Raw genomic sequence first — 12,589 nt, forward strand, 5'->3', positions numbered from 1 at the left:
TGATCTGCAGTTCTCAAAATACTGATAGCATACAGGGCACTGGACGCAGATGGAAAGCAACTCTGTTTACTGTCACAATCTAATAAGTAGTAATGACATATAGACTTACTGAAGAGTTTGTCTTATGTTAGGGCACAAAGACATCAGAGGAGGATCGCTATTTAGGATTCCCCACTATGAGCCAGGGCTGCTTTACTCTAAAAAATAGGTCACCTTCATGAGGCAAAGGCTTTAGTGCAGATGAAGTAAGAGATAACATGTAGAAAATCTACAAATTCCATTTTTATTGCACTAAACGCAGCGAGCAGGGGAGTGAAGCGCATAGCTGCATGCTTCTCGCCATTTTCTTTAAAGGAGTACTCTGGTGCAGAGTATTCCTGCTCCGACCTGCCCGGGCTGCAAAAAAATGAAAATAAACCATCTCTCACCTCCCTGGGTTCCCGCGGAGCGCCACTACAGCTGATCGGTCCTCTGGTCCATCTTCTTCATACTTCCGTGTGAACGAAGCGTCACATGGCGCTCAGCTTATTATGGGCCGAGGCAGAACATTGCGGCGGCCGGCGATAGGCTGAGCACCATGTGATGCTTCGTTCACACGGAAGTATGAAGAGGATGGACCAGAGGACCGATCAGCTGTAGTGGCGCTCTGCGGGAACCCAGGGAGGTGACAGATGGTTTATTTTCATTTATTTTGCAGCCCGGGCAGGTCGGAGCAGGAGTAGTCTGCACCAGAGTTCTCCTTTAATAATCAGTGGGGTCTCATTAAGATGACCCATAATACTTTCGAAATGTCTTTGTGACATTTCAAAAGTTGCTTGTTTTTTAATGATTGGGACACTTCAAGCGCTGTGTTGAGCATTCTTTGTGACAGTGAGTTAGTCACATCAATTTTCAATGATCAGGCCGATATCTATAATAGCAGAGCACTATACAGTATAATCTGCCATAAAAGAGGATCCTGTATATTTAATTTTGCCTCTGCATGTGCCATCAACAGTGTAAACATATACATATTAGGGGTTATATACATATTAGGGAATGTTGATTGGGAAAACATAACCGATAAAGGTGTATACACTTACCTAATCCACCAATGTTGTAATCAAAATCTTTGACATCCAGTAGGATAGGTCCACTCTCCTGTTGCCCTTCTTCCTTGTAGTATAGTTTGTAACCTTGGATTGTTGCTGTGTCCTCAGGATCCTGTTGCCATCTCACAGCTATAGTTGTGCAGTTCAATGGATCCAGGCGTAATTCTGGGGATCTTGGTGCTATAAAATAGCAATTATACTTTCAGAACCGGCCTATGTTTTTCAATCTCATAAAATGCTGGCACTTTGTCTCAAATAAGTATTTCTGTACTGAGAAAACTGAAACGTTATCCTGAAACACCTTTATTCTCAGGATCTGTGTAATCCCACTTGCATATGCAATAATGCTGACCTGAGTGCTGGGCGGTATGACCAAATATGTGTATCACGGTATTTTTTTTTAACTTACGGCGGTTCCACGGTATATGCTCGGCTTCCCCTCCCCCAAATCATATGACCCTCCAGCACTGTTCTGCTCCCCCCAATTAATGATCAGCCCAGCGGGGTACTACTCACATATGTCACCTTCAAGCACTGCCCTCCTCCTCTTTGTTGGGGGCCGCCGGCATGCTGGGAGTTGTAGTTTTGCAACAGCTGGAGGTCCGCAGGTTTGAGACCACTGCTGTACGCTGTATACCTATGCCCGGGCTGCAAAAGATACAGAAAATAAACTTTAACTTACCTACGTCGGCCACACTCTGTTCCTTGGGACTGGAACGTCGGACAGCCGTCAGCCTATCACCGGCCGCAGCGATGTCCCGCCCCGGCCAGTGATAGGCTGAGCACACTGTCATGTAAGAAGCCGACTAGAGCTCCTTACATAACAGTGGGCTCAGCCTATCACTGGCCGAGGCGGGACATCGCTCCGGTCGGTGATAGGCTGACGGCTGATGGCTGTCCGACGTTCCCGTCCCCAGCGTGTGGCCGATGTAGGCGAGTTACAGTTTATTTTCTTTATCTTTTGCAGCCCGGGCATAGGTATACAGCGTACAGCACTGGTCTCAAACCTGTGGACCTCCAGCTGTTGCAAAACTACAACTCCCAGCATGCCCGGACAGCCAACGGCTGTCCGGGCATGCTGGGAGTTGTAGTGTTGCAACATCTGGAGGTCTGCAGGTTGGAGACCACTGGTGTACAGTGAGTTCCAGCACCCGGCGGCCCCCAACAAAGAGGAGGAGGGCAGTGCTTGCGGGTGACATACGTGTGTAGTACCCCGCTGGGCTGATAATTAATTGGGGGGGGAGCAGAACAGAGCTGGCGGGTAACATATGATTAGTTCCCCGATGTGGGGACAGCGCTGCGCTGGGCTGATAATACATTCCCGAGAGGGAGGGGCCAAACCGGTATTGCGGTATGGGGGAAAATTCATATCGTGCAGCCCAAAAAATTCGGTATTCGGTATGAACCGGTATACTGCCCAGCCCTACTGAGAGCATTCAATATTTAGCTTGGTGTCTTTTTATTTATTCTAATGTGTTGGAATTCAAAATGTGACAACCAATAATGGAAACCTTTTATTCCAAATAATGATAAACTAAATATCATTCTGAGTCTGTGGATGGATGGGTGAAAACACTTCATATATATATATATATATATATATATATATATATATATATATTTATATATATTTAGAGACAAATTATCTTTAAACCATATGAACATTACGATCTTAACAGATTTAAACATGTTATTACAAGGTAGGAAACAGACTGGTTTTTCAAGTCCAGTCACAGATAGGCTCTCAACTAGGATTCACCCTTTCTGATCTTAGTTTTAAGTTTACCTGACTTCATCTTTTTAAACTTTAAATTACTTAATTCCTATTCTGCATTATGTGTAGGCTACTCCCAGATACCTACTAGAGCCATCGTGACAACACAAATTACAGATTCTGCTCTTTAGATGAATGAAAGAATTAGGATACTACACACATAGAAATCGCAAGTACACTTGACAAATGTACTGTTCTCAAGTGGGAGAAATCAAACAATGAACTGGTAAAAAACAATGTAAATTTGTAAATTGCCCTGTGCCTCTACTTACAGACACATAGAGACAATAGAAAGTCTGACCAAGAGCTAGATTGTGTTGACAGAAGCATATAACAGAATTGGTGTACACTGACAAGTTGAAATAAATATACACAACTGAATGTTTGTTTGAACAAAACACTTGCCTCTAATGCTGCTTGCTTTGGGTGTCCTGTGTGAGGTCCAAACGGAGGATTCTCCCCAGCCCACTTTTGTTGCTGCTGCTATGCGAACCAAGTAAACACTATCAGGTTTCAGGCCTTCCAAGAAATACTCATGCGTTGTCCCTGGAAGTTCTAGAATTTGGACAGAGCTTTCAGTGTTCATCCGAAAAGATAAACGGTACAGGATGATTTTTCCTCGCCGGAATTTAAGTGGAATGGGAAGCCAAGAGATCAGAACATCTGTCGGACTGCGACTTGTTAAACTGATTTCTGGAGCACGGAGTGGAACTGAAAAATAACATGTATTTTGTCATACTGAACCGCAACCTACAAAATGTAACTTTATACATGTATAGATAAAGTCTAATTAATAATGTACAACCTTTTTCAAACAGTCTTCTAGAAGATTGACTCTTTTTAGAGAAAACCAATGTAATTAAGATAAAAGTTAACAAACAAATCTGGCCAAGAAAATCGTCTTTTTGACTAAACAGTCATGTGGTCTCCCGGTACTGCATTCTATACGGTACCTATTTATGTATGGGTCCCCATAGCCAGAGTCCCTAGGACGTAGGGATCCCTGTCATCCAGTTTACCCCTTGTCGCCTCTATTTCTACTAGTAGACCAGTGGTCTATATAAGGTTAATGTAAATGTAATGGTTTATTTGTAAATAAATGGTTAATTACTTGTTTCCATAGCGTTGCATGACCTGTGGGTCATGTGACTAGGGGAACTCTATGGTATTAAGCTTAAGGACCTTTGGAGGCCCTGTGATGTAAGCAATCCCATTACACCATGTAATGGTGAATGGCAGATGTTCGGACCAACCAGATTCGCCCCGCCCCCTGCCCATATAAGGGAGCGGAGGCCATCTTCTCGCTCTCTTGTTCCTGGGTTGCTTAGCAAGCAACAGCTCTCTTGTTCCTGGCTTGCTTAGCAAGCAACAGCTCTCTTGTTCCTGGGCAAGCAAGCAAGACCTGTACAGCAACTAACGCCTTGCGGCGACGGCTGAACAATCTAATTATAGAGTGTATCAATTCCCAAACACTCTGCAGCATCACCGGACCTAATAACTCCCCTAAATCCAGACGGATCTGCAAATCTCTTCCTAAATTCAAAGACTGTATCACTAACTCAAGGTCCGCAACAGCTGTCAGTCACTAAGTAACCTAAGGACTGTTTACATAAGACTGTTACTGTGCCGTGGATATTGCAAGCACTTCAGTAAAGTTATTCACGTTCAAGTTAAATCTCTTTGTGAACCTTCAGTCATTTCATGCACCTATCGTTACTGGGAAGGGCGGCGATAGGCTGGAACATTGATTCAGCATACCAGCCTGGCGTCACGAATTATAGGGTTAACATTAACCCCTCATATACCGATACCATACCACCACTACCATACACCACCCCCCAAGGGCTACCAAGGTCATAACAATAAAACCCTCTAAGTATGCATATACTACTAAATGTACTACTAAAATAAAAATGAATAAATAACTGATCTGGCTAGTTTTACTTAAAATATGCCACAGACAAGATACATACATATGAATTAGCAATAAATGATGAGGGTAAAAAGATGATAAAAATCAATATTAAGTCCAAAGAAAGACCGCCTGCATAAAAATGTATATATAGTCACTCGTTCTATACAGTCTATGATGTAATCAGATAGGTAAGTTAAGCATATATAAACATGAGACAGTTGGTGCGCTGTACCACTCACCACCCGACAGCCGGCAAATATAGCGAGGTCCGGCCGTGATAGAAGTGTATACACCGCCACTGAGGAAGGGGACCCCCCCGAAATGCGTTTGGCATTGCGGTATACCGCAATACTATTAGACCACCTGCATAATAACTTTCAGATATATTCACTAACAAATTATTATTTTTTTCACTTGCAACTGCTGGAACCTCACTACTTAGGTACCACTGTTCCACACGCGCAATCCTCAGCACAAGGGCGCCACCACTCCCCGCAGCACCGACTATCAACCACTGCTACCAACTACCAACTTCAGCTACTTCCATGTCCGTGCTATCCTTCAGCAAGATAAGATCGCGACAGGCAGTACTCTCTTTACATCGCTGTACTGCTACCCAGTTCACAAATCTCCTCTAAAAGTTGTGGGGACTTCGCTCTATTTGCTGGCTGTCGGGTGGTGAGTATATAAGCTTAACTTACCTATCTGATTACATCATAGACTGTAACAAACGAGTGACTATATATACATTTTTATGCAGGCGGTCTTTCATTGGACTTAATACTGATTGTTATCTTTTTTACCCTCATCATTTATTGCTAATTCATATGTATGTATCTCATGTGTGGCAAGGGCCCTGCTATAGACGTGGCTTTCAATTAATAGTTTAATAAATATTTTAAGTAAAACATTTAGTAGTATATGCATACTTAGAGGGCTGTATCCAGTTGTGTAAATTCTCCATTTGTTTGTTTTTTGGCACGAAGGGTATACAACACAGCGACCTCGGTATACATTGTATTTTATAGTGTGAGCCACCCACAACCCTTTGTATTATATAACAATAAAAACCCTTACCCCCCCCCCCCCCCCTCCCCCCAAAAAAACATACACAGAAGCATAGCAAAGATTGAAATGGACAGAAACGCCAAGTAGTTCTCTTTCCTCTTGTTTCCATCAACATGGGTGAGATTATACAGTTAGGGGGGGGGTGTATTAGGCAGATATGCCCCGCAATGTAAAACTTCATCCCCTGACTGTATAATCCTGCCCATCACATGTTTATTAAAATTAAGTTCACACCCATCAAACTGATTTCCTGAATTGTTAGACACAACTATAAACCCACATATCTTGGGAACAGGAGGACATATAAAAAAAACTGTATAAAAAATAAATAAATAAAAAATAAAAAAGTGTATGATCAGGGTACCTTAAAGGACAACTGTAATGGTACCGTCTTACATATGCCCGTGCCTCAAAAATAAACCCATACATACCTTCCTACGAGCCCCCGTTGGTCCAGCACAGGCCTCACGGTCCGGCAGTGCTGACGTCATTCCACTTCCTGGGGACGGGGACACCGCAGAGCCGTCGGCGTATCACCGGCCGTGGCGATGTCCTGCCCGGGCTGGTGATAGGCTGAGATGACTGTCATGTAAGGAGCTCTGGCCGGCTTCTTACATGACAGTCGGCTCAGCCTATCACCAGCCGGACCAACGGGGGCTCGTAGGAAGGTATGTATGGGTTTATTTTGTTTATTTATGAGGCCCGGCCATGGGCATATGTAAAACAGTACCACTACAGTTGTCCTTTAATTTAGAGGGGTACTCTTGTGAAAAACTTTTTTTTTTTTTTTTTTTTTTTTATCAACTGGTGCCAGAAAGTTAAACAGATTTGTAAATTACTTCTATTAAAAAAATCTTAATCCTTCCTGTACTTTTCTTTCTGAAACACAGAACTGTCTGCTGACATCACGAGCACAGTGCTCTCTGCTGACATCTCTGTCCATTTCCTTTTACCCTGGAAAGTTCCTAAAATTGACAGAGATGTCAGCAGAGAGCACTGTGCTCATGATATCAGCAGACAGCTCTGTGTTTCAAACGGAAAAGAATTTCCGCTGTAGTATTCAGCAGCTAATAAGTACAGGAAGGGTTAAGATTTTTTAATCAAAGTAATTTAAAAATCTGTTAAACTTTATGGTACCAGTTGATTTAAAAAAAAAAAGTTTTTCACCGGAGTACCCCTTTAATGATAGTAATATTTCATTTTTGAAGGGTTGGCTACAGGTCCTTTGTAAATCATGTGGGATTAATACTGAAGGGGAAAAAACTCTTACCATCTTCCAGTGTATTCTGTATCACATGGTCTGACATCTGGCTGGCACCCATTGGCATGTAGGCAACAATGTAAAATGTGTAGTTGCTGGCTGGTTCCAAATCATCAATAATGTAATGATTTGTGTCATTTCCAATAACCACCTGATATTCCTCATTATTTAATCCTATGGATCAACAAGAATAAACACAGCATTTAATATCAAACATGAACTATAACATAACCCATTTACAATAGGTTTTAATGTTAAGTTAATTCCTGTTTTAATGTTCCCCATCGATGAGCTATGAAAAATCACATAGTACATACCAATGGCTGAAAATGCCACACAAATGTCAATCATTCTAACAGCCAGGCAACAATGTCACATAGCACAATAACCCTGCTTCCTTTACATCCATAACAGTTTATTCACCAGCTTTTTGCCCCTGATTCCCCTATAATATGAACAAGCATTACTAAAAGGAAGGATCAAACAGTTAATCTGGATACATTTGTAAAATAGCTTTTGGCTGAATACTCGTTCAACCAGGAGATACTATATCCCTCCCTATCACCCGATACACATACGGAGATGAGCATGCATGGAAAAAAGGAAGAAAACCACTGCCAGAGACCCTTTATTCCCTAAAATCGATCTCCCCCACATCTGCCACCAGGGCTTTAAAAAAATATTTTCTTGTTTGAAGGGTCTTCTGAAGACCAGCTGATCACAGAGAGTCCTCTAAAACCTCCAATAATCAGCTGTAAACTGTAGTTGAACACAAGGAACAAGTGTTTAATTTTCCTGCAGCATCACGAAAGTTTCTATTCTTAATCAATAGGCTGACTGGCAGACTAAAAGCAAATTACTTTGGTCAGTTTAACATCATAGTTAAAAAGTTCTTTGACTTAATTACTACAGAATAAAAATTGTATATAGGGATCTGAAATTTCTAATAATATTTTGTTTCTCTTGACTTATGGGTTACAAAATTGTCAGGAAACAGAACAGACAAATAGCTAGAAAACAATGTCTAAAGCAACAATGTATTAAAGGTAGAAGTCTAAACCCCTGAGAACATTAAGCCCCTTTAACAGAACTGCTATACAGAATGAACACACGGGATACTAATCGTGTAACAGAATCTTGTGTATTTTTATATCCAATCATTAATTGCATTCATCTCAAGAGCATTATAAGTAACAATCGACTTGTTCCACAACTAGTCACAACAATGTTTGGTAAACTGTTTCATTGAAGAGAGGGGAAAACATGGCTAATCGATGGACCATTTATCCACATATAAGTCCTTCATCCTAAATCCTTGTGAATCAATGTTGGGAAAAACAAAACCCGTTTTCTCAGCTGCGCCATTCAAGAACAAGCCGTCTTATAAGAAACAACAACTTCACAAAAAGCTGCATTGTAAAAGGGGCGATTATATAGTTAAAATCTATTATGGACACTGGATGGGATGAAGGCAGGGGCAGTGAAAGAGAATGCACTTTATAAATGTGTTGTGTCTTAATGAGCTTAGGAAAAATTTCGGCAATTCATATTGAAATATGCAGAGGGTTGCATTGCTGCGATTCTCTTTGTTGTGTCTTAATTCTTATACACAGAAACTGGTAAGCGGAATAAGGTTGCTGAAGGCTGTTGTGGTTCAAGTCCATTTCACACCAAAATGCGTGTCAACTTAATCAAAACTCCCCTACCGCCCATTACCATTAAATTTATAAACAAAACCCAAGACCAAATTCCACTATTAAGCTTTCCCACATTTCTGAATTGACTAAAAAGCATTTTAATTAGACAAGATTACTGGCATCTCACAACAGAGCCGGTGATGGTTTGTTAATTAGGAATGTCGTGGCACGATTTTTGACCCGCTAAACAAGATCCTTAAGCTCAAATTAAAAGGCCTTGTTCTTTGAGTGAATGAGCCACTGGGCCTCATGTGGAGGCCTGATGAAATGGCCATAATAGGGGGTGAGACCAGCCTACAAACAGAATCACTACACCCTTTGTAGAGCTTCCAAATTGCTAACAAGGAATTAATACACTCATGTACTCTCATCAGACCTTTAGTTTGCCTGGCACACTAACCTGCTAATTTAAATGCAAGATCTGTCCCTTTTTTAAAGGACACCTGTTGGTTTTCTTTGAACGACATCTCTTTCTATTACACACTAACTGCTTATATATTAAGATGCATTCATCCCTATAGAAAATATCATGATGCACAAGTTCACTAAGCAGAATCACAAAAGATGTTTGTTTTTACTTTTACATATCTAAAGAAACATCAATTCAGCAGATAAAAGCATTGTAACAAAACAAGAGACTATGTACACTTTTATATACTCAATGCCATTACTTTACTGTTGGCAAAATCAGATAAAAGTCTTTAGCAAAGATACAAGCACAATTTTCATTGCTAAAACGGCACGAAGATTAAGCTTTGAATACCATGCAAGTGATAACATAAATAGAAAGCCAATTCATTTCTCTGTTAAGATAAAGCTCCTGAAACACTTGTACATATATTTTTCAGTAGCACGGTCTTGAGTTAAAGCTAAGGTAGTTCAGGAAATTCTAATAAAGGACAAAAGCTTTGTGCAGCTGTCAGATATCTATAGGCTTTTCATAAACACATACTACAATTCACTTATTCTTACCTTCCGCCTTCATGTAATGCACAGAATAAGCAATGACTTTTTCAGAGTTATACAGAGGCCTTTCCCACGATAGTATAATGGCTGAACTGGACATTGTCTCTGCTCGGAGGTTACGTGGAGCACTAGGCCTGTCTTCAGACATCACAACAGTCAGCCTTGCCCGGGACATGGCAGAACCCTGGCTATTTTCAGCCATGCATTGATACACTGCATCATCCTCGGGAATGATCTGATTGATCACAAGTTTACTAGAATACAAACAAAAGATATACTTAACCATTATCCTTCCACTAGCAATCGCAGTGAATAATAATAATAGGCTATTTACTGTTTTTTATCAAAGCACATGTTAAGAAAAAAGTTGTCTGTCCCTATTTATTCCATTTCATCCAAGCTGCAACTAAAAAGTTATAATTAAAATCTTCCTACTATTTTGCTTCTTTTTTCAAACAATGAATCTTCATGGAAACAGACAACAGAAACGGTGTAGTCTGATTTAGCAGTCTTATTCCCTTCTATCTGTACTTTACTTCTGACAAACCCTTCAAATGTAAGAAACTAAATAACAACAGGATTACACTATGCATAATTTATTTGTTTTGTGTCACTATGGAAATAAGATCTCAGAGTCTGCACAGGAGCTCCAAAAGCAAAACATGTACCAGTCGCAAAAAAAAAAAAGAAACCCTTGGCATATCCTAGAGACATAAACGTTTTGATCAGGCGATGAGATTGAGGTGAGGTAACAATCGCCAGACAGAGCGAGAAGCATGTCTGACCGAAAAAATCCCTTTGACTTACCGTATTTTTCGCCGTATAAGACGCACTTTTTCTTCCCCAAAACTGAATACACACCTATCGCGACGGTCCCTACAGCCATCAACGGCCGGTGACTCGCGGCTAATACAGGACATCACCGATCGTGGTGATGCCCTGTATTAACCCTTTAGACGCGGAGATCAAAGCTGACCGCCACGTCTGAAGCGAAAATAACACTAACCCGGCTGTTCAGTCGGGCTGTTCGGGACCGCCGCGGTGAAATCGCAGCGTCCCGAACAGCTTACAGGACACCGGGAGGGACCTTACCTGCCTCCTTGGTGCCTGCTCCGTGCTCCCTGCATGGCCGGCGCTCTCCTTCGCCGTCATCACGTCGTTGCGCATGTGCGTAGCGACGTCATGGTGGCGACAGAGAGCGAGGATACCGGGCAGCAGTGACGTTCCGGAGTGACGGGGACACCCCGGGGACGCGGCGACAGCGATGGAGGGCGACATCCAGGGCAGCGGTGACGGGTCCGGAGCGGCAGGGACATGTGAGTATTACCTCCTATACCAGTGGTCTTCAACCAGCGGACCTCCAGATGTTGCAAAACTACAACTCCCAGCATGCTGGGAGTTGTAGTTTTGCAACATCTGAAGGTCCGCAGGTTGAAGATCACTGTCCTGTACTTTACATTGTATTTGGTTCAGAATCTTTATTTTATAGATTTTTATCTTATAAAATTAGGTGCTTCTTATATGCCTGAGCGTCTTATATGACGAAAAATACGGTACATAGTAAGTTTGTCCTGCTTAGTGCGCTTTTCTCTCAGTTAGTTGTAGCTATCAGTTGCAGTTTGAACACTCTGACCGATCAAAACTTTTGACATGTCCATATTACAAAGTTGATTTAATTTTCATTTTACATGTATTAGGACGATGACAAAAATGGTTGGAAAGGTTTACATGACTTGTAACATGGGCCTCGTTTACCTGCTGTACGTTTTTATTCTCCCATTAGAATGAATCTTTCTGCCATTCTTCAGCCAGGTGATTTTGGGGGTTGGGATTCCTTCTGACTGACATACAAAACGAGCAGTTCCTGCACGCGGCCTTGTCAAACTTTCTGGTCGTTCAATAAATGATGGTGACGCTGTAAAAACGCGCATATAGACATTTGTTACATGTTTTGTGCACCTGGACCTCACATGTGCAATGAAATTCAAAATTCAGGTTAAGATCTGCTTCTACATCACTGCATTCTGGGGCTGAATTTTACCTTAACATTAGGTCACTAAAATTCTGAGACTAATTAAATCAAGTTAAAAACCATAAATGATAAATCCTCTTTTTGTACTCAACAGTACAAGTTATGTTATACAAATACTCTCCAGTGATTATATTAACAGATCAAGGCTTATATTGCTTAGAGTATTGTACAGACATTTGGAAGTATATACTGGCAATCAAGAAGAATTTCTAGAAAATCCAGATTTAAATCCACATAATAAAGCAAAAGCTGTTGAGGGAAGACACTTTAGGATTTCCAATGAATAAATTCACAGCCAAATGAACACTGATAGCCTGGGCACCAAATCTTAACAATGGTCATATTTATAAAGTCAAGTCTTTTCATTCATATATTTCCATAATGAAACATAAATGATTTCCTTGGCAGTGTTTAGTGTTTCTCTAAAAATCTGACCCAATTGTGATCTAGATTTTAGAAGGTGAGGGTTTACAGTTACCATTGTCACATTCGCTCTTGTTGGGCTGTTTTTCTCGAAGGTGACCATACATTTTCAATAAATTTCAGCCGAACAAAGTTAGAAGCAAATGCTATGATAAAAGTGGATCTTCACCAGGCGCAATTACAGTGTTGAATGAAGGTGACTGCATTAGTGGAAATCACATTTATTTAAACCTTGTGATGTGATTTCCACAAATGCAGTCACCTTCATTCAACATTGTAATTGCGCCTGAAGATCCACTTTTATCTCTGCTTTTGCTTCTATTGTGCGAACCGGTGAGCAAGGACCTGACCGGAGGATCTAG

At 41.2% G+C, this 12,589-nt stretch overlaps 1 protein-coding gene across 1 annotated transcript in view; it reads right to left on the reverse strand.

The window, feature by feature from the left end:
- Positions 1–12,589, reverse strand: part of PRTG (protogenin) — a 127,401-nt gene that overhangs the window by 60,118 nt on the left and 54,694 nt on the right. The window contains exons 7-11 of the mRNA XM_056572374.1: positions 11,528–11,687; positions 9,779–10,026; positions 7,119–7,283; positions 3,271–3,576; positions 1,083–1,271 (exon numbers count right to left, since the gene is read on the reverse strand). Coding sequence (XP_056428349.1) covers positions 1,083–1,271; positions 3,271–3,576; positions 7,119–7,283; positions 9,779–10,026; positions 11,528–11,687 — 1,068 coding nt within the window. The remainder of the gene's footprint in view (positions 1–1,082; positions 1,272–3,270; positions 3,577–7,118; positions 7,284–9,778; positions 10,027–11,527; positions 11,688–12,589) is intronic.

This window comes from Hyla sarda, chromosome 4, assembly GCF_029499605.1.
Source record: "Hyla sarda isolate aHylSar1 chromosome 4, aHylSar1.hap1, whole genome shotgun sequence".
Lineage (NCBI taxonomy): Eukaryota > Metazoa > Chordata > Amphibia > Anura > Hylidae > Hyla > Hyla sarda.